Source organism: Xenopus laevis, chromosome 1S, assembly GCF_017654675.1.
Source record: "Xenopus laevis strain J_2021 chromosome 1S, Xenopus_laevis_v10.1, whole genome shotgun sequence".
NCBI lineage: Eukaryota > Metazoa > Chordata > Amphibia > Anura > Pipidae > Xenopus > Xenopus laevis.
This window is the reverse complement of record NC_054372.1, coordinates 173,042,477-173,064,202: the sequence shown is the minus strand read 5'-3', so window position 1 is coordinate 173,064,202 and position 21,726 is coordinate 173,042,477. Positions and strand designations below refer to the sequence as shown.

The 21,726-nt window shown below is 40.7% G+C and overlaps 1 protein-coding gene across 1 annotated transcript; it reads right to left on the bottom strand.

Moving 5' to 3' along the window:
* Positions 1-3,429: 3,429 nt before the first annotated feature.
* On the bottom strand, positions 3,430-15,129 carry f2r.S (coagulation factor 2 (thrombin) receptor S homeolog). Its single transcript, XM_018244443.2, has 2 exons — positions 14,758-15,129; positions 3,430-5,035 (listed from the first exon to the last, which is right to left on the bottom strand). The coding sequence occupies exons 1-2, from the start codon at positions 14,840-14,842 to the stop codon at positions 3,864-3,866; spliced, it is 1,257 nt and encodes a 418-aa protein (XP_018099932.1). The 5' UTR covers positions 14,843-15,129; the 3' UTR covers positions 3,430-3,863.
* Positions 15,130-21,726: the final 6,597 nt, after the last annotated feature.

Genomic DNA, 21,726 nt, shown 5'->3' with positions numbered 1-21,726 from the left:
CTTATCACATGGATCACATGATGTGTTTTAGCTACACAGAACTGAACAGTGAGCATCAGATACAGATTCAGTCTACTTTATGTAGCATTTCCCTCCATGAAACATAGAACAGGTGATATACCCACTATAGCATTAAAACATTTGCTCTAGTCTAGTAATCCATAGCAACCAGTAAACTGCTGTTGGTTTCTATTACTAATAGTTCATTAGACCCGCAGCAACGTATTGCATATGATATATGCATTAAAATATACAAGTATGGGACCTATTATCCAAAATGCTCCAGACCTGCTGGGGTTTTCTGTAATTTGGATCTTCATACCTTAAAGGGATCCTGTCATCGGAAAACATGTTTTTTTCAAAACACATCAGTTAATAGTGCTACTCCAGCAGAATTCTGCACTGAAATCCATTTCTCAAAAGAGCAAACAGATTTTTTCATATTCAATTTTGAAATCTGACATGGGGCTAGACAGTTTGTCAATTTCCCAGCTGCCCCTGGTCATGTGACTTAAGCCTGCACTTAAGAAGAGAAATGCTTTCTGGCAGGCTGCTGTTTTTCCTTCTCAATGTAACTGAAGGAGTCTCAGTGGGACATGGGTTTTTACTATTGAGTGTTGTTCTTAGATCTACCAGGCATCTGTTATCTTGTGTTAGGGAGCTGTTATCTGGTTACCTTCCCATTGTTCTTTTGTTTGGCTGCTGGGGGAAAAAGGGAGGGGGGTGATATCACTCCAACTTGCAGTACAGCAGTAAAGAGTGATTGAAGTTTATCAGAGCACAAGTCACATGACCAGGGGCAGCTGGGAAATTGACAATATGTCTAGCCCAATGTCAGATTTCAAAATTGAATATAAAAAAATCTGTTTGCTCTTTTTTCCCCATGACAGTATCCCTTTAAGTCTACGAAAGCTTTAAACACGAATTAAACGCAGTAGGATTGTTTTTCCTTCAATAAGGATTGATTATATCCTAGTTTGGATCAAGTACAAGGTACGGTTTTATTATTACAAAGAAAAAGGAAATCATTTTTTAACATTTATGGAGTCTACGAGAGACGGCCTTTCTGGATAACGAGAACACGGTTTATTTCTTATAATACTAGCATTGTGCTCTGAGCATATGGTTCGCTCTTTGCACTGAAAGAGTTTAACCTTCATGTTTCACAACAAACTCCATCGCATTACATTCTGCATAGTTAGAGTTTATATGCTGAATTCCCCAGAGTATAAATAATCATAAATCCAACTTCTGACAAGCAGGATATACTCTATAGATATGTTGTTTTTTCTACTAACACACTCCAGGTTTTTACTGAAAAGTGTCAAAATCATTTTAAAACATTCTTGGCACTGATTCTATTTGTTAAATTTGACGGTGCAATAGGGCACAAAATTCTGAAACCTGCCCAATGATCCAACCAACCGATATCTGAATGTGTATGGCCAGCTTCTGTTATCCCTTTCTTCTGTACACAATGTGCAGCCATAGCAATTGGCTTGAGGCAGTGCCAAAACCATTGGAGACATTGTTCTGGTACTCCATTTTTGCAAATATTTGCACTGCCCCCGGCATCCTGGCTGCTCAATTAGTTCTGCAGCCATCCCAGAGTCCAGGATGTATAAATGATAGGGGCTGAAGGGTGGCAAGGTTTCAGGTGTGACCAGTAAGAAAAGCATCAGTAATTTTAAAGGAGAACTAAAGCCTAACTAAAGAAGTAGCTAGAAATATTGTACATTATATTTTGGGCTTCTGTACCAGCCCAGGGCAACCACAGCCCTTTAGCAGTAAAGATCTGTGTTTCCAAAGATGCCCCAGTAGCTCCCCCATCTTCTTTTCTGCTGATTCACTGCACGTGCTCTGTGCTGCGGTCACTAACTGTGCTTAAAGGGGTGGTTGACCTTTAAGTTAAATTTTAGTATGTTATAGAATAGAATTGTAAACAAAATTTCAATTGGTCTTCATTATTTATTTTTAGTAGTTTTTTAATGATTTGCCTTCTTCTTTTGAATCTTTCCAGCTTTCAAATGGGGGTCACTGACCCCATCTAAAAACAAATGTTTTGTAAGGCTACAAATGTATTGTTATTGCCCATCTTTATATTCAGGACCTCTCTTATTCATACACCCGTCTCTTATTCAAATCAGTGCATGGTTGCTATGGTAATTTGAATCCTAGCAACCAGATTGCTGAAACTGCAGAGCTGATGAATTAAAAGTTACACAAATAAAAAATGAAAACCAATTGCAAATTTTCACAGTATATCAATCTCTACAACATACTTAAAGTTAATTTAAAGGTGAACAACCCCTTTAAGGTTTCATTTACAATATACAGTACACATGGAATATAAATGTCACAATATAAGGCTGATTAGTAATTGATACAGATAATTACTACATATCAGCTCAGAAACCAGTGCAACTAGCATCAGAATTTGATAATCAGCCCTGTAGTATCACTTCTGGAAAAGGCTTTATTGTAGCAGGCTGCTGGTAAAACACCTAACGCGTTTCGGACAAACCTCATTTTCTGCTTGATAATTTGTGACAACCCCTAAGCTTAGCTTCTCAACAGCTGCTCAGCCCACTGAGCATGTGAGTGTCACAGACACTTTCCAAGATGGTGACCCCCTGTGACAAGTTTGAAGTCCTGGATCATTGCTGCAATTGAGACAATTGAGAACCTGGCATTTGTAGCCATATCCATTTTTAGGGTTTAGTTCTCCATTAAAGTGATACTGACATATTCCCATGGAATGGCAGGCTCACATAAAGGTAGGATTTATTGCAGGATATTTTATAGGATATGGCATCAGGTTCTCAAACACGAGATACTGTAAACCACATTTTTTTTCCTGTGTCATCCCTTTATATCCAAGATAAATATGTATATAATAATTTGTTCATTGTGCAAGAATGAATATATTTATACTGCATTTTACGGTGCATGCAGGCTGCTGGAATGATGCTGCTTAGAATGAGCACATATATCTGTACTATTGACAATGGCTTCCAGCCTCTGGCTTATCTTCTCTGTAACAGCGTTGTGCAGAAATGTTCAATTTCCGGCTCTTAGTGACTCACAATCCCCAAAAAACATGAGCAGAATTCTTGGTTCAACAATGGGGACGCAAGTTGGCTTTTCTAGTAGCGGAACATTAACACATCAGCACTACAGAGGAACGTATCGTATATATATATATATATATATATATTTGCCTTTCTCAAGTAGTGATTACTCTAAAGCAGTGATCCCCAACCAGTAGCTCATGAGCAACAAGTTGCTCCCCAACCCATTGGATGTTGCTCTCAGTGGCCTCAAAGCAGGTGTTTATTTTTGAATTCCAGGCTTGGAAGCGAGTTTTGGTTGCATAAAAACCAGATGTCCTGCCAAATAGAGCCTCAATGAAGGTTGACAAAAGAGCTACTAAATGGCCAATCACAGCCCTTATTTGGCACCCCAGGAACATTTTTCATGCTAGTGTTGGTCCCCAACTCCTTTTATGTCTGAATGTTGCTCATGGGTTCTAAAGGTTGGAGATCCCTGCTCTAAAGTAACAGGACTTGCTTTGGTTAAAGGTGTATGGGGGGATTCTCCACCTTTGGCTTTTATAGGAAAAACTGTGCAAGGAATTGCTGCCCATTGTAGAGAGAAGGAAGCACCGGGAGTATGGCTCATGGGACTATGCCTACATAGGGGAATCAACTTATAACCCTTATTACTTCATGTAAATTGAATTATTAGAAAATGCATTTCTGTGCAACCCAAGCTGTTACACGGACAAGAAGGTAAAATCATATGGAGAGCAATGTCCAGGCTTACATTTATATGGCCATGGGAGATTTCCCTTTCTTACTGTCTTACACCAATAGCTTCTTGTAAATGCTGTTTTTCACATTTGTGGAGCAGGTGTCGTTTTTCATGTCGGTGCTCGTTAAATGTCCACTGCTGCTTCCAGGCTCAGCAACCTTCCTACAGCACAGCAAACTGTACAAGTACCTCTGGCACTGTGACGAGGCATAGTAGTAAATGAGGGGATCAAGGCAACAACTGACACTGCCAACACAGGCACTCAGGATGTAGGCAAAATATAGAGATTCGTTGGCTTCTTGTAAGTAATGGGCCAGAAAGATGGCATTGGTTGGCCCAAAACAAATGATAAAAACACACAGCACAACCACAGTCAAGAACAGGGCTCTTGTCTTCTTACAACTGTTCTTGATGCTGGAGGAACTCAAACTTCTGATGATCCTAATGTAGCAGACAGTGGTGATAATAAACGGCAAGAAGAAGAAAAGCAAGCAGAAAATGGAGAAATAGTAGATATAAAACTCTTTGAGGTCTTTCAAATCTAAAACATCATGACAGGTGGTAATATCCAGCCCAGGAATCTTCTGAGTTTGCTCGGTCATGAGAAGCGGTACAGTGCTCGCTATGGATATCACCCAAATGAGACTACAGGCCAAATGGGCACGGCTCATTGTGCGCCATGAAAGGGAGTGCATGGGATAAACCACTGCCAAGAACCTGTCCACACTGATGCTGGCAATGAGCAGGACAGAACAGTACATGTTGCAGTAGAAAGTGGCAGTGACAATGCGACACATTCCAGGCCCAAACAGCCAGTCGTTCCCAGACAGATGGTAGGCTACTTTGAAAGGCAACACACTAACAAAGAACACATCGGCGATGGCCAGGTTCAGCATGTAGACCACTGCCGGTTTTCTGACTTTCATCTTGAACAGGAATATGATGACTGCCAACAGATTCAGAGGCAGGCCCACAATAAACACAACAGTGTACAGGGATGGAACAAACTTTGTCAGCCAATGACTGGAGAGATATTGTTCTGCCTCTTTGGTGATGTTCCTCTGGATTGGCTTCCTTGCACTACGAGTCAATACTGGGACCTCGTCTCCTGAACCTTCTCCCGACTGCTCGAGTTCATCCCAAGGAATCTCTTCAAACTCACTTTCACTGTCGACGTCAAAGATTCTGAAGGTTTTTATGGTCATATTCTTAGAATGAGCACCTAAAACAAAAAAGAAAAATAAGAATAAATACCTAAAAACTTAAAATGTCAACATTTTTTAAAATGGCGCTTTCTCTGGGGAATTAGGGCCTGTTTACAGTGGTGTGTATGTGACTATGTGGGTAAGGCTTGATCCAAACTGCAGCCAACCTGCACATTTTCACTCCATGGACTCTACCTCTTTCCTTTACACTTTGCTTTTAGAGGCTCCTGTGCCATTACAAAGGTGATGATGTGCTGGAGAAGAGAGATGATTAAGAATAGCTTTATTTGTGTATGGAATTCACATGTCACTGTGCTGGTTAACAAAGGAAATGAACAGAAGGATATCAAGTCAATACAGAGACCTATCTCTTCCTGTCACACACAGCCACCCCTGCCCAGGCCTCTGCTCTCTTGTCATAAACGTCTCTTTCCTGGAAGTAATGTCCATCTTCCCAAGAACCTTTAGCATCCCTCTACAGTTTTCCTTTTTTACCCTTGAACTACATTGAAATGTAAAAAAAGAGTTGGGTAGCAACACAAGCATGAAGTCCCTGGGGTCCCAAATAAGGGCTATGATTGGCACTATGATTTGGTAGCTCCTAAGTGGACTGGTGCCTACATGAGACTCGGTTTGGCAGTACACATGGTTTTTATAGAACCACAACTTGCCTCCAAGCCAGGAATTCAAAAATAAGCACCTGCTTTGAGGCCACTGGGGGCAACAGCCAAGGGGTTGGTGAGCATCATGTTGCTCATGAGTCACTGGTTGGGAACGACTGTTCTAATGTAACTGAAATTTCTCTTCATTTTACACAGTTATATGTCATTACGGTAATAACATACCTTCCAAAATTTTAAAAAAGAGGGACAAAAAATTTTGACAACCATAAATGCGAGTTCCTCCGAAAAGTGCCCCAACAGGCACGAAACGTGTTAAAGGGATACTGTCATGGCAAAAAAAAATTTTTTCAAAATGAATCAGTTAATAGTGCTGCTCCAGCAGAATTCTGCACTGAAATCCATTTCTCAAAAGAGCAAACAGATTTTTTTCCCTTTTCCCCCCAGCAGCCAAACAAAAGAACAATGGGAAGGTAACCAGATAGCAGCTCCCTAACATAAAATAACAGCTGCCTGGTAGATCTAAGAACAGCACTCAATAGTAAAAACCCATGTCCCACTGAGACACATTCAGTTACATTGAGAAGGAAAAACAGCAGCCTGCCAGAAAGCATTTCTCTCCTAAAGTGCAGGCACAAGTCACATGACCAGGGGCAGCTGGGAAATTGACAATATGTCTAGCCCCATGTCAGATTTCAAAATTGAATATAAAAAAATCTGTTTGCTCTTTTGAGAAATGGATTTCAGTGCAGAATTCTGCTGGAGTAGCACTATTAACTGATGTATTTTGAAAAAAACATGTTTTCCGATGACAGGATCCCTTTAAGCCTTTTCCAAATATGTCCCAATAAATATTTTGTATTTTTTTTATTTGCTGTCTTACTTTTTAGAAGAACTCACATTTATGGTTGTGTTACTATGTGCATGCACCCTCGGACTGGGGGGAACTTTGAGTATGTCCTCCTGCTTATATAACTTTTTTGTAGCTTTTGAAATTGTGTTTATTTTAGTAGTACTTATACTGGACTTGCGCACCATTCCTTTTTGTAGTTTGTTGTCTCAGTCCACAAAAACTTTTTGACCATGCCATTTTATGGCCACACCACCTAATTACCATGTTTATTTTACACAATTTGGCAGGTTATGAAAGTTTGAACACATTTCTGTGCAATGTTTTATGTGTTATACCAGTTTTGCTAATGAAATTGAATTGCCCTGCAAGTCTCAGTTCTCCAAAGAGACATGCTTATCTTAAATAGTTACTTTTGTTTCTTTGCGTCTATTAAATTGTTACAAAAGTGCAGCTGCTTGTTGTTCTGGGCTCTCTGCCAAAACGCCTCTTATTTTAATTGAGTTTCAGAAACATTGGATCTTTTTCAGGAGATCAAAGAGAAAGTCAGGACATTTCAGTAAGAAACCGGGGACTGCAAATTGAGCTGTCAAAATCGGTACTGCCCTGCAGATAATGTGATAGTTGGGAGGTATGTAATAATGAGATCCACTTCTGGATTTTTCGAAAGCCTAATTCCATTTCAGCCTGCAATCAGACTTTTTTTTCTTACTTGGCACACCCCACACTCAGCAACCCCACAATTGTCATGAGTCTCTTTAAATATATAAAGCCTGAGTCACAAATGCTGATAATGTGACTTGCTTACACAAGGATTTCTCAGACTTCAGGTCAGGACACCATGACAGATCAGCTGACAGTTCACTTTGAGAGTCACTGACCTGGAGCACTGGATTCCTACCTTGGAGTATTAATAGATTCAATAATATGCAGCGACAGATCGAAAATCATATGCAAGTTTGGATATTATGTGAATGTATTTCTGGCCAATAATCAAGATGTTTTTTTGGCAAAGGCATAAAGCAACTGTGCCAATCCCTCGTTCTATCTGTATGTGCTCAATAAGCATTGCCCTGACCACTAATATGATATCATTCTGATTGGATGCGTCACATGGCATAAGTAAACAGGTAAAAACAAAACACACCTAGACAGAAGAAACAGCTCACGTAACACACATATTGTACTCAGGGATCTTATTTCTAACACAAATATTGGGCTCTAAGCTTAAGCTTCTTTTATTGGCTTTCTTTTCTTTAACAAATATTTTTTATTGGTTTCAGCTTAAACGAGCACCAATTTATAATGCAGCTAATCAACGACAGCTTTCTAAGGGATATACAGATACGAAATCACAAAAATTCAAAAAGAACTATCAGATGACAATTCATACAGTGTCTCAAACTGACTTCTTTATTTGCAGTCCAACAATGGGACAGTGAGTGGGACACAATGGGCACTTATATATATATACATATGAGGGGTTAGATCAGTACACCTGAACTATACATACAGTCTTGACAAAGGGCACGTGTGCCCGAAACATGTAGCGTTTTGTTATACTCCTAGGTTTTTGCAGCAAAGTTCTGCGCCTCCAGCCTCCTCCATTCTTCTGAATATACATACAGTCTTATTTCATACAGTATTCATGATTCGTTAATATACAGTAGGTGCCAGTCACAAAGGGTTTACTGGTTTATTCATGAAGAACCCAAATTCCTCAACATTAGGAACTTGTGTTTTCTTTACCCAAGGGAAATAATCTACTATTAATCTACCACCAAGGTGAGAAGCCTGAAATAATGCCCATTTCCATAGCCCTTTATGAATCAGTTGGGTTCCACAGATGATTTCCAATGAACCTGAATATAAGAAATATAAGCATAGATTGAAAGCCCACTTGCCATGCACTCCTGCTACTGTCAATTGAATACTCCCAGAATCCCTTGCTTTTGAGCTGCATATAATTTGGAAATTCTCTCTTTATCTGTATTAAACTCCATGTGAACTGTAGCCAACAGTTTGGGACAGAACAAAAAAATGTTGTGCTTTTCCTCATAAGGAGAATTCAGTTAACGGCCTGAAGCATTGCCGCTCAAAATGACCTTAAATGGCAGTTTTATTGGTTACAATACAAGTGGCATTTCTATTGGCAAAATAATACATTTAATTGTATATTTTGTCTTTCTGCACTGTAACTTCTTTATATGTGTTCCATCGCACAGGAGCTTGACTTAACATAGTCTATTCTTTCCTACGACCCCTGTATCGTCAGAACCAAAGCTACAATTTAGGGACACCAGTGATTTGCAGAATACAAAGCCGCTAGATCATAAATGTCCAACTGCAGGTGAACTCACTTGGAAAAACACAGGAGAAGAAACCTCCACCAGTTAGGAAAAAAATAAAAATGGCTTTATTTGTGCAATAACAGCAATGTAACAGATACTTATTGGCTATTGAACTGCTCATCATCCTTCAGAAGTTCAGACTAGAGAAGTGAAACCATGTTCTGACATTAGGCTCAGAAATAAGAAGTTGCTTGTTCATTTAAAAATGGCAAATTAAAATGAGTTTTGGTTTGCACCATATAACGCTGGTTTTACCACAAAACCATATATCCGAAATTATTTCAGGAAAGTAGAATGTGCACGTATGTATAACATACACTGTGCCTCTTATGTCTGTTATTGCCTATAACTGTCAATAAGGGTCCAACCTCCAGAAACACACACTGAAAATATTTTTCTGCCCTGCCACCAACTATAATACTTATTGGGCTCTGGTGGCCCCAAGGGGACGTGGGCAAGTGTGCAATCGCCCCCCATCCCTGGTAATTATGCCACTGGTCCAGCCTGCCAATAAGTGATGTATTGAGTACAGTGTTTAGCACAGTAGACTATCAATGTGCTGTTGTTAGAGGAATTACAATACATTGCATGCTATATGGATGGCTGTGGCCAGCCAGTATGGATCAATAGCAGTTTAAGCATACTGCCCAACATTTTGGTAGGTTATGAAAGTTTGAACATGTTTCTGTGGTTTTTTTTTCAGTTATTACAGTTTTGCTAATGAAGGTGACTTGCCCTTTAAGCTGTCAGTGTAACTTTTCCCAAGGGACCTCCTTATGTAAATTGTTACAATTACTTATTTACTTATCTCAAAATTGTTACAATTACTTATTTACTTATCTCAAAATTGTTACAAAGTATCTTAGTTGCACCTGGCGTCTGTTCTGGGCTCTCTGCCAAAAGCCAACTTAGATAGAAACTTTGTTAATTTTTCTGGCTGTTCAGTGCAGAGAAAGTCTGGATTTTCAGTACAAACGCGGGACTGCGGGTTGAGCTGTCAAAAGCGGCACTGTCCCGATGAAAACGGGACAGTTGGGAGGTATGGTTTAAGAGAATAATGAAGAAACCTGAGCCAGTACAGATATATATAAAAGGACTGTTTTAAAGAACCAGTAATACCAAAGTGTTTCATTTAGATTGAAATATGAGTTGTTTCCATGCAATAGTAAAACAAATGCTGTTTCCTTCAGAGTTACTACTAAACATAATTAGGCTGCTGTGTAGCTTGGGGGCAGCCATTTAAGTTGAAAAGGCAATAGTTTACATAGTAGATAATATATAAGCTCTGTAGAATAAATGGTTTTAAACAGAAAGATAAAACAGGGATCAGATGCAATCCATGGCTCTCATCAGAACTACTGAGTGGGAACCTGTCGGCTTGGACCATTCTTTCGCTGATCTTATGTTGCTGCTCTGCCTGCACTCAGAAGCATTGTGGGTAGTGATGGGCGAATTAGGGGCGTTTCGCTTTGCTGAAAAATTTGTGAATTTCCTGTGAAATTCGTGAAACGGTGAAAAATTTGCGAAACCGCGTGGCAGTTTTTTGAATTTATTCGCCGGCGGCGTATCGCAGGAATTCACCACAAATTTGCTCCTGATGGATAAATTTGCCCATCACTAATTGTGGGTACTGGCAGTGAATGAAAACCAAATGCAAATTGTCTCAGAATATCACTCTCTACATAAGGGATTTTAATCATATTTTACCCATGAGCCACAATCAAATGTAAAAAGAGTTGGGGAGCACCACAAGCATGAAGAAGTATTTAAGGAGTGCCAAATAAAGGCTGTGATTGGCTAATGGTATCTCCTATGTGGACTGGCAATACACCTGGTTTTTATGCAACAAAAACTTGTCTCCAAGCCTGGAATTGAAAAATAAGCATCTGCTTTGAGGCCACTGGGAGCAACATCCAAGGAGTTGGAGAGAAACATGTTGCTCACAAGCCACTGGTTGGGGATCACTGCTTTACATCATACTAAAAATTAACTTAAGGTGAACAACCATTAATTGCTGTGGACACATGAATTCACATGGACCTCAACCATCATAAAAAGGAAAAGTTTCACTGAATCGTATTTGTCCAAAATAACTTGCCCGGCATTCGTTTGTTTTAGTTTTGATTCTGTTTAGCGTCTCATGGTGCAATAGAATCAGTGCAGTTTGTCTGGGAGTAATTAGCAGCCCTGCAGGGTCCCCAGTCTGGGGAGATTGAATGTCACTGTCCCTATATCCAGTGGCTGTAGGAAGGCTAAACCATGTGAGGGGTGGGGGAGACACGCTGGAGATACAGATGACCTCACTGCTGTAGAATGTTTTTACGGTTTGTGTGAACCATGACCTGCTAGAGAGATCCATGGGAGTATTTGAGTCTTATCAGAAAAGGGCGCAGTACAGAACTGGCAGCAGAACGGCGTTTATCCGGCGAGCCCCAGCTACACTCCTTATAGCTACACTGGCCATTGACTTATACTGCAAATTCATTTATGTTGTGCAGCTTATGTGTGTGCATGAATGTTTCACTATTTTGTCTATCGCTATTAATATTTGTTATTATTTATATGAAGCCAACAACATCTGCAGCGCATTACAGAGATTATACATCATTCCCATCAGTCCTTGCCCCAGTCAAGCTTACAAACTTAGCTCTCTATCACATTCCCACCAATCCCTGCCCCAGCGGAGCTTACAATCTAAGCTACCTATCACATTCTCACATACACTAGGAAATCCATTACCAAAATTGTTTGGGACCTGGTGTTTTTCAGATACGGGGTCTTCCTATCATCAGGAAAGCCTGGCTTCAGACCCAGACCCAACCCGTTCCTATCCAAGACATAATCATTTATATACCTGTGTCCAGTCTGGTTCTCATGGGCTTTGGTCTGGCCCAACACTATGTTTGAATGTTTAAATACATTTAAACATTACAAATACCCCCGCCATACTTCACTTACACTTTTTTTTTTTACCAGAGATCAATTAGATTAGAGGGTCTTTAATTAGGGTCTATGCAGAAGCCAGGAGGGCTTCATGTACATATCCAAGATATTTGTTTTTGCTACAAGATGGGAAAAACGTGATCCCCAAATTCTACCGAATACCGACACACAGGTATTAATAAACATAATTTCCCTTGTTATCTGGACTTTAGCTATACACACACCAGCTACCTTTCCCGCTGGGCAGAACACAGAGCAGCACTACTCTAGGGCATCAGGGGGATGGAGAACTCATGAGAATATGACTTTTCCCCTAGCTGTGGCTGAACTGCAAGTCTCAGCACCAGTAACAGTTGGTACTCATGAAACTCTATAGAACAACCAGCCACAGCAGCCCTTTGTATTATAACAAGTGGGATCCAATACAACAATTTGTGCAGAATCCGTGGCTGCTGCGATCTACTGGCTGCAACAATCTGCTCTAGATTTATAAATTAATGGAGACAAAACCCATAATTCACAAGTTTATTCTTCTATTAATACTGTGTGAAACGCGTCGTCCTGGGGAATGGGCAGTAGAAGTGGGATTGCTTTCTGCATTCCATGTGTTGGATCTGCACATTCTTTGGATGTGGGAAATGTGTGGTTCCCCTTGCTAAACCTCTTTTATCTCCTGCTTGCACTGCATTGGGCTCTAACAAGGTTTAAAAACAGATCGGCAGGCACAGAGGCAAAGCTGCCATCTCAGTATGTCAGACAGAGTGATTCCAAGCATTTTGCTGCAGGTGTAAGTGTCATCTTTGTAGGCAGCATCAAAATGCTCACAATTGTCCCTTCACTACCCAAAACTGTAATCTCCTAATCCCTGGCTGTACATTTATGGGCCAAGCAATCCATGTTTCTGAGCAATAATATCCTCACCCACAAGTGCACCGGCTGGGTCTAGCTAATTACCATTAAGGGCACTGGAGCGACACCTGGGAGTGTTTTTCTGCCAAACTGAGGCACCAAAACGCAAATGATTGGCCTAGTGCCACTGCCCTGAAAGTCTCCTGTCTCAACCCGAAATCTGCTCCTGTTCAGCCTCTCTCTCTAGAAGTAAAGGCTACGCTACACAGCATCTTTGCCAGAGCAGGGACATTCGTGAGGTTTTGTCCATATAGTTCAATGAGGTAAGCCACACAGAAGATATTGGCTGCCCAGTGCATTTCCAATTCATTATAAATGTTATTCCAAATCAGGAATGGCTGGGGCCCCTTCCAGAGAGAAGTTTTACAAGTCAGGGATATCCAACTCCCAGTAAACCACTCCCCACTGAAAGCCTCTGGATGTTGGCAAGATGCTGGTAAACTGCAGATCAATAAAAACTGGAGGGCTGCAGGTTGCACTTCCCTAGTTTTCATCTAACTTTACCCCAAGATGCCCAGAAAAATGGCCACTCTAACCTTACCTAGTAAACTAGCCCTGCACCCATCCATCACATGAGTCGCTTACAGCGACTGGCTCTTTAGGCAAACTACAACTCCCAGAATTACGGAGTGCAACAGCAGTCATAAGGTACTTAGATTGTAAGCTCTTCAGGACAGTTATTGCTTCCTCATCTCTTTAAAGGAGTTGTTTATCTTTAAATTAACTTTTAGTATGATGTAGAGAGTGATATTTCAAGACAATTCCCAATTGATTTTCATTTTTTAACATTTTGTGTTTTATGAGTTATTTAGATATATATATATATATATATATATATATATATATATATATATATATATATATATATATATATATTTTTTTTTTTTTTTTTTTTTATTCAGCAGCTCTCCAGTTTGCAATTTTAGTAATCTGGTTGCTAGGGTCCACATTACCTTAGCAACCATGCACTGGTATGAATATGAGACTGGAATATGAATAGGAGAGGCCTGAATAGAAAGATGACTAATAATACGTTGTAATAACAATAAATGTATAGACTTAAAGGGCATTTGGTTTTTAGATGGGGTCAGTGACACCCCCCCCCCATTTGAAAGCTGGAAAGAGTCTTAATGATGACGCCAAATAATTTCAAAAACTATAGAAAATAAGTAATGGAGACCAATTGGAAACTTGCTTAGAATTGGTAATTTTTCTTAACATACTTAAAGGTAACGTAAAGTTGAACCACCCCTTTAAAGGAGAAGTAAAGCCTAACTAAAGAAGTAGCTAGAAATGTTGTACATTATGTTTTGTGTTTCTGTACCAGCCCAAGGCAACCACAGCCCTTTAGCAGTAAAGATCTGTGTCTCCAAAGATGCCCCAGTAGCTCCCCATCTTCTTTTCTGCTGATTCACTGCACATGCTCTGTGCTGCTGTCACTTACTGAGCTTAGGGACCCACTCACAATATACAGTAAACATAGAATAGAAATGTCACAATATAAGGCTGATTAGTAATTAATACAGATAATTACTACATGGCAGCACAGAAACCAGTGCAATTAGCATCAGAATTTAATAATCAGTCCTGTAGCATCATCTTATATTACAGGGGAAGCTCATTTTCTGCTGGATAATTAGTGACGACCCCTAAGCTTAGCTTCTCAACAGCTGCTCAGAGCCCACTGAGCATGTGAGTGTCACAGACACTTTCCAAGATGGTGACCCCCTGTGACAAGTTTGAAGTCCTGGATCATTGCTGCTATTGACAAGCTGAAACTTTAGGCTGGTGCAACAAATTCAGTAAATAAAATATGGCATTTTTAGCCCTATCCATTTTTAGGGTTTAGTTCTCCTTTTAGACTAAGCCCTGGATGGAATCTCTTTTGTGTATGTATCTATATAAGTATTCACTGCACTCCCCGTCTGTTCTATGACAGAATACAGTCTGCGCGCTGAGTAGCTGAGAGTATGAGGAGTATGAAGAGTATGAAGTAGAGCTGTAGAAATAAGTAGAGTCAGACGGGAGATGTAGAAGCGACATTAGACGCATGCGGTCGCGCTTACCCTTGGGCAGGGAGTCAGAGTTGGCCAGACACAGCGATCCCATCACTCCCAGCAGGGATAATAGCAGCAGCACCCTGGGCTCCATGACTCCTTCAGCGACTTCTCCTCCGCTCCTTTCCCGTAAAGTTCCCAGACAGAGACTACGCCCTCCCTCCCCGCTCTACGGCTTCCTGGCGGCTCCGGTTTGGGCTGCGGAAAGCGATAAACTCCTGTAGCTTCTGGCAGCGTTACAGCAGCGGAGCGTTAATAGTTGGAAGGAGCCCGGCAGCTTTGTTCTGTGCAGCTCCCGAAACGCTCCTCCCACTCCTCCTCCTGCTGTTGCTGCTCAACATTGGCAAGAGATTGGGTGCAGGGCAGGGGGTCGCCGGCTTCAGCCTCTCTCTCTCTCTGTCTCTCTCTCTCTCTCCACCAAAACAAATGCCATGCAGCCTATGGAACGGCTTCATCCACTGACATCATTACATACACTGAATACTTTTTACCTTTTTTATTTCTTTGAACCTATAAAACAGAGAGACCTATAAAACAGAGAGACCCATAAAACAGAGAGCCGGATTGCTTTGTGGCCAGAGGGAAGCTGAACATTTATTTTAAATCCAGGGGTAGAGTAGGGGTGCACTCACCTGGAGAAAATATGTACACAAAAGATTTTTGGATCTATAATGAGAATATATTTGATACTAGTTTTACCAGTTACAGGATTCCAGCCCATAATTAAGATTGACCAATAAGTGGTCTTTTTCACCAAGTCACTTATTATTTCTTAAAATGAGTTGTTCACCTTTAAAATAACTTTTAGTATGATGTAGACAGAGGGATAGATAGAGACAATTTGCATTGGGTTTTCATTTTTTTATTATTTAAGTTTTTGAGTTATTTGGCTTTTTATTCAGCCGCTCTTCATTTTGTAATGTCAGCGACCTGGTTGCTATGGTCCAAATGACCCTAGCAACCATACATTCATATGAATAAGAATATGGACTGGAATATGAATAGGAGAGGCCTGGATAGAAAAATAAGTAATGCAAAGTAGCAATAGCAATGCATGTGTAGCCTTACAGAGCTTTTGTTTTTAGATGGGGTCAGTGACCCCCATTTGAAAGCTGGAAAGAGTCAGAAGAAGAAGGCACATAATTTAAAAACTATATAAAAAAAATAATAAAGGTTGCTTAGAATTGGCTCTTCTATAACATACTAAAAGTTAACTTGAAGGTGAACCACCCCTCTATTCCAGTGTATTTAATATGGTAGAGAATGTTGGAACCCACTGATAAATATTTATGTTGAAATCCCATTCAAGAGAATAAAGAACTGGGGGGGGGGGCTGGACAATGCACTGCAAGGCACATGGGCAGATGAGAGAGAGAGAGAGAAAGAGAGAGAAAGAGAGAAAGAGAGAGAGAGACATAATAATAGCAATACTATGAATGGCCCCATGAATGGTAAAGAGGTACCATACAAGTGACCATGCACAGTACTACTCTGTTGCCATTATCCACCTGTTCAGCCTATAGGCCAGTGATAACAATGATACAGAATATGGTTTCAGTAGGACATGGGGACCTGTATTTTGGGATCTGCAGTTTAGTAGTTCCTCTCTCCCAGACACTTCTGCACCTTAAACTTTACCAACCACCCAGTCCTTTGCAGCAAGGGTGCCTTGATGATATGCGCCAGGCACCCTTTGTAGATCATTTGTGGAAGGGCCTAGTGTGCTCAAGGTGCTCCCCTGCTGGTGTGCCGTGCACCACAATTGGATACTATTGAGGACCAGACTGTGTATATCAGTCAGGATTCCCATCATGCAATGCCTCGTCTCCAGTCTTTGGTGAGACCACCTTAAGAGCTTGAAATCAATTTACAGACCCTCACTTTTTATTCACTGGAGTACTAGTAGAGCCCCAATTGCCCTTCCTCTCTTTGAGTTTACAGATGCTGCCTGAAGCACATGGACAATAAATGCCTGGTCTGTGGATAAGAATAAAACCCATGCTTCGTAGGGAATAGACTGAGAAGGAGACACACTACAGAACCAACTAGCCAGATGACCTGGAGCACATTGGAGTCTGCTGGGCCGTCAAACTAGAGGCTTCAGCGGCTACAGGAGGTTGGACCTGATCACTGAGATGTTTGGAACCACATCTATCCCAATAATGTTAATGCAGTACTAGTAAAAGAGCAGGGCATGAGGCAGGCAGTGGGCTGATGAACCTCAAGGGTCCTACTAATAGACTGCTTTGTTGCACTGGGATGGAAGGACCTTTCAATAGGCTCTTGAGTTCTGCTACGAAGATTCATCATTCACCAGCAAGTGTCATTATTTGACTAACAAGTGAGATGTTTCTTTGCTTATTGACACACACCCTGAGAAAAGCAAAGGAGCTCCCAGAGGAAGAACTTGGTGCAGTTTAGGGTATGGTTTAGATACAGTAATACCAGCACACAGAGGTTAAACACATAATAAATGAAGACTTAGGGAAGTTGACCCCTAAACGCTGCTTCCTGTTGCCCACTGGCTACTGACTCAGAAGAGGATCAAGGGCCAACGTAAGGGTCATTCCCAGGCCACTTTTCTGTGCATGAGGAAGGTAAACTATTTCAATCAGGCAGTGGTTCCCAAACTGGGACTGGCCCCTGGGTGGGAGTGTGGGGTCTGGAACAGTTGTTGAGGGGGAGCAGCGTAAAGGTCAGTAAAAGGCAAGATTTGAGGAAAATGCCTCCTTTCTCTTCTAGATATTCCTGGATGGTCAAACACAGAGGTATTTGGGGGGTACATGGTGTTTTTTATAATGTTATATACTGGACAATTTACGGTAACAGCTATGGTTTTCTATTTCTCTACCCTTTTTATGAGCCTCCAAGGGGCATCTAACCAAAGAATTTCCAACAACCACAGCCATAAGGCCCTTGGTTTCGGTGCCAGCAGAGTAGAGAGAAGGAGAAGACTATTGGTAGTCCCCTCACTGCTACTTATGTTTTCTCCCAAAAATCTTTTCAGGTAGAAGTATACAATGATCATTTCCTTCAAATAAATAGACCCCCCAAAGTGGCAAGTTCATGGTGCTTACATATATTAGTCTATGTGATCCATGTTAGTGGAAATTCTCCAGGGTTCTGAAGAATGGCATTATGAAGCATAAATTATGTCAGATAAATTGAATTGCTTTTTATGATGAGGTTAGATATTTGTGCATGAATCAGAAAACTGGCAACAGGATCAGGTACAGAGGGTGGTTGTTAATGGTACTTTTATGTACTTATAGTAGGGTTCTTAGTAGCAATGTGCGGGTCGAAAAAATACTCGACCCACACCCGCCTGACCAGTGCCCACCTGCATCCTACTTCAGCCTTCCGTTTATAAACCTATAATACTGGAAGCCGGAAGTGTAGGGTCGTGACCAACAAACTGTGCAGCGAGGTTGACCCGAACCCACCCAACCCGCAGGTCCCACAGGTATCGGGTTGGCCTGCACATCACTAGTTCTTAGTGGGGTCCCTCAGAGTTCTGTATTGGTCCCACTGTTATTTAGTTTGTTCATGATTTAAAGGAAAACTATACCCCCAAAATGAACACTTAAGCAACAGATAGTTCATATTATATTAAGTGGCATATTAAAGAATCTCACCAAACTGGAATATATATTTAAGTAAATATTGCCCTTTTGCATCTCTTGCCTTGAGCCACCATTTCGTGATGGTCTGTGTGCTGTCTCAGAGATCACCTGACCAGAAATACTACAACTCTAACTGTAACAGGAGGAAGTGTGGAAGCAAAAGACACAACTCTGTCTGTTAATTGGCTCATGTGACCTAACATGTATGGTTTGTTGGTTTGTATGTGTGCACAGTGAATCCTACGATCCCAGGGGGCTGCCCTTATTTTTTAAAATGGCAGTTTTCTATTTATGATTACCCAATGGCACATACTACTAGAAAAGTATATTATTATGAAAATGGTTTATTTACATGAAGCAGGGTTTTACATATAAGCTGTTTTATGCAATATCTTTTCATAGAGACCTACATTGTTTGGGGGTATAGTTTTCCTTTAATTAGGCAAATCCTTGAAGGTGTAGAACCTGGGGGAACCCAGGGATAACAAAGTTAGCAGGAGCAAGGGCCAGTATTAAATGTACAGACTTGCAGTATTGGGTCCAATCAGGGCATTTGTTTTCTCTTTATCTGTCTTTGGTTTTCTTTGAATTCTCCTGTTGGGCTCCTACACTTTCAACAACATTCCGGAAACAGACCTTTGTGTGCTCCATTCTGGAAAGCACTGCATAAATGTTTTGGCTCTGTACAAAGAAGATAATGAAGGCCATTTTTTAAGGATAGGGAGGACCACATGTCAAATGTTCAATATAGTACCAGTATTAAATGAATGTTTGCAAATGCAAGGAGTCTGACTGGTAAAATGGGAGAGCTGGAGGTGCTGGTGGGAAAATATGATGTGATTGGTGTTGCTGAAACATGGCTGAATGAGTCACATGACTGGGCAGTTAATATCAGTGGCTATACTTTGTTTCGGAGGGACAGAGGCAATAGAAAAGGAGGAGGGGTATGTCTGTTTGTTAGGCAGGATTTAAAAGCTAATATAAAGGAGGAGGTTATGTTAGAAAATGAGGGGGCAGAAGTCTTATGGGTGGAGTTCTTCACCAATTGTAAAGAGTCCAGCAAATTAATTGTAGGCGTTTGCTATAGACCCCCTAATGTAAGTGACGAGGAGGAGGCTAAGCACCTGATGCAAATAGAAAAGGCTGCTAGTTTGGGTAAAGCAATGATAATGGGGGATTTTAATTACCCAGATATTGACTGGAGCAACAGTACTGCCAGATCAGTTAATGGGATCAAGTTTATAAACTTGTTGCATGACAATTTTTTAGCACAGGTTGTTGAGGAGCCCACCAGAAAAAATGCTATTCTTGATTTAGTGATCTCAAATGACCCAGAACTTATAGCAAATGTGCAAGTCATTGAACCCCTGGGTAATAGTGACCATAATGTTATATATTTTAATGTCTGGTGCAAAAAACAAATATATACTGGGGCAACAAAAACCATGAATTTTGGAAAATCTAATTTTAGTGCCTTTAGGACTGCCCTACAGAGTATTGATTGGGGCATTAGGTTTTCAGCTAAAAACACAGAACAGAAATGGCTGTCATTTAAAATGATATTAAATCATAACTGTTCTCAATTTATTCCCTTAAGGAGTAAATGTAGAAGCTCTAAGAATCATCCGGTGTGGCTTAATACAGAAGTAAAGAAGTTAATAGGAAAGAAGAGAAAGGCATTTAAAAACTACAAATCTGTTGGGACAGAAGCTGCATTTAATGAATATAAACACTGTAATAAATGTTGTAAATCAGCAATCCGGAAGGCAAAGAAAGAAAATGAAGAGTTAATTGCGGTGGAGGTGAAAACTAACCCTAAAAAGTTTTTCAAATATAATAATAGTAAAAAGATGCAGGTTGAGAGTGTTGCTCCATTAAATAATGGTACCAGTATAGTTGTAACAGATACAGAAAAGGCAAATGTGCTGAAAGAGTTCTTTTCTTCAGTGTATACAATAGAGGAGTCTGAGTTCCCAGGCTCACTTTATAGCTGCACTAATGGCTCAGCTCAATCTAGTCAGTGGCTGACTCAGGATATGATTCATAAAGCTTTAATAAAAATTTATGTAAACAAGGCTCCAGGGCCTGATGACATACATCCCCGGGTTCTAAGAGAGCTTAGTTCAGTTTTAGACCAGCCCCTACTTCTGATTTTCTCAGATTCACTTTCATCTGGTATGGTGCCTATGGATTGGAGAAAAGCTGATGTTATTCCACTATTTAAAACGGGATTACGATTTCAGACTGGCAATTATAGGCCAGTAATCTTGACATCTGTGGTTGGCAAATTATTTGAAGGTTTGTTAAGGGATCACATTCAAAATTTTGTCCTAGTCAATGGCATTATGAGCAGCAATCAGCATGGCTTTATGAAGGATAGGTCATGTCAGACAAATCGGATTGCTTTTTATGATGAGGTAAGTAAGATGCTGGACAGTGGGGGGGCAGTAGATGTGATTTATTTGGATTTTGCTTAAGCATTTGATACTGTGCCCCACAAACGACTGATTTTAAACTAAGGTCTGTTAATGAAGTCGTTTGCACGTGGATAGGAAACTGGCTACACGATTGGGTACAGAGGGTGGTTGTCAATGGAATATTCTCTACTTGGAGTAAGGTTCTTAGTGGGGTCCCCCAGGGCTCGGTATTGGGTCTACTTTTATTTAACTTGATCATTAACAATTGTAAGTAATGTATCAGTGTTTGCAGATAGTCCAAAAAACAATGTTTTCTTCAGCACACCACTTACTGTTTCAGGGTGCATCCACTCCCAAGCTGCCTCCAAGTCAGCCAAATTCCTTATCTTGAATAATAGGATATAAAGCACACCATCCTCAGGCTTTGCCTTTAAAACATTTTATTCCAGCGGAATTCACACACAAGCTTTCGGGAGAAGATTTCTCCCGAAAGCTTGTGTGTGAATTCCGCTGGAATAAAATGTTTTAAAGGCAAAGCCTGAGGATGGTGTGCTTCATATCCTATTATTCAAGATCAGTGTTTGCAGATGACACAAAATTATCCAGCCCATTTAATTCCATCCAGGGTGTGGCATCCTTGCAACATGATCTTGACAAACTGGCAATCTGGGCAGCTAAGTGGCAAATGAGATTCAATGTTGATAAATGTAAAGTCATGCACCTGGGATGTAAAACTATCCAAGCCACTTATACCCTTAATGGGACTGCACTAGGCAAATCCATTATGTAAAAGGACTTGGAGTCCTTGTAGATGATAAACTTGGCTGTAGCAAGCAATGCCAGTCAGCAGCATCAAGGGCAAATAAGGTCTTGAGCTGTATTAAAAGGGGCATAGAGTCACGGGAGGAGGGGGTCATTCTTCCACTGTATAGAGCACT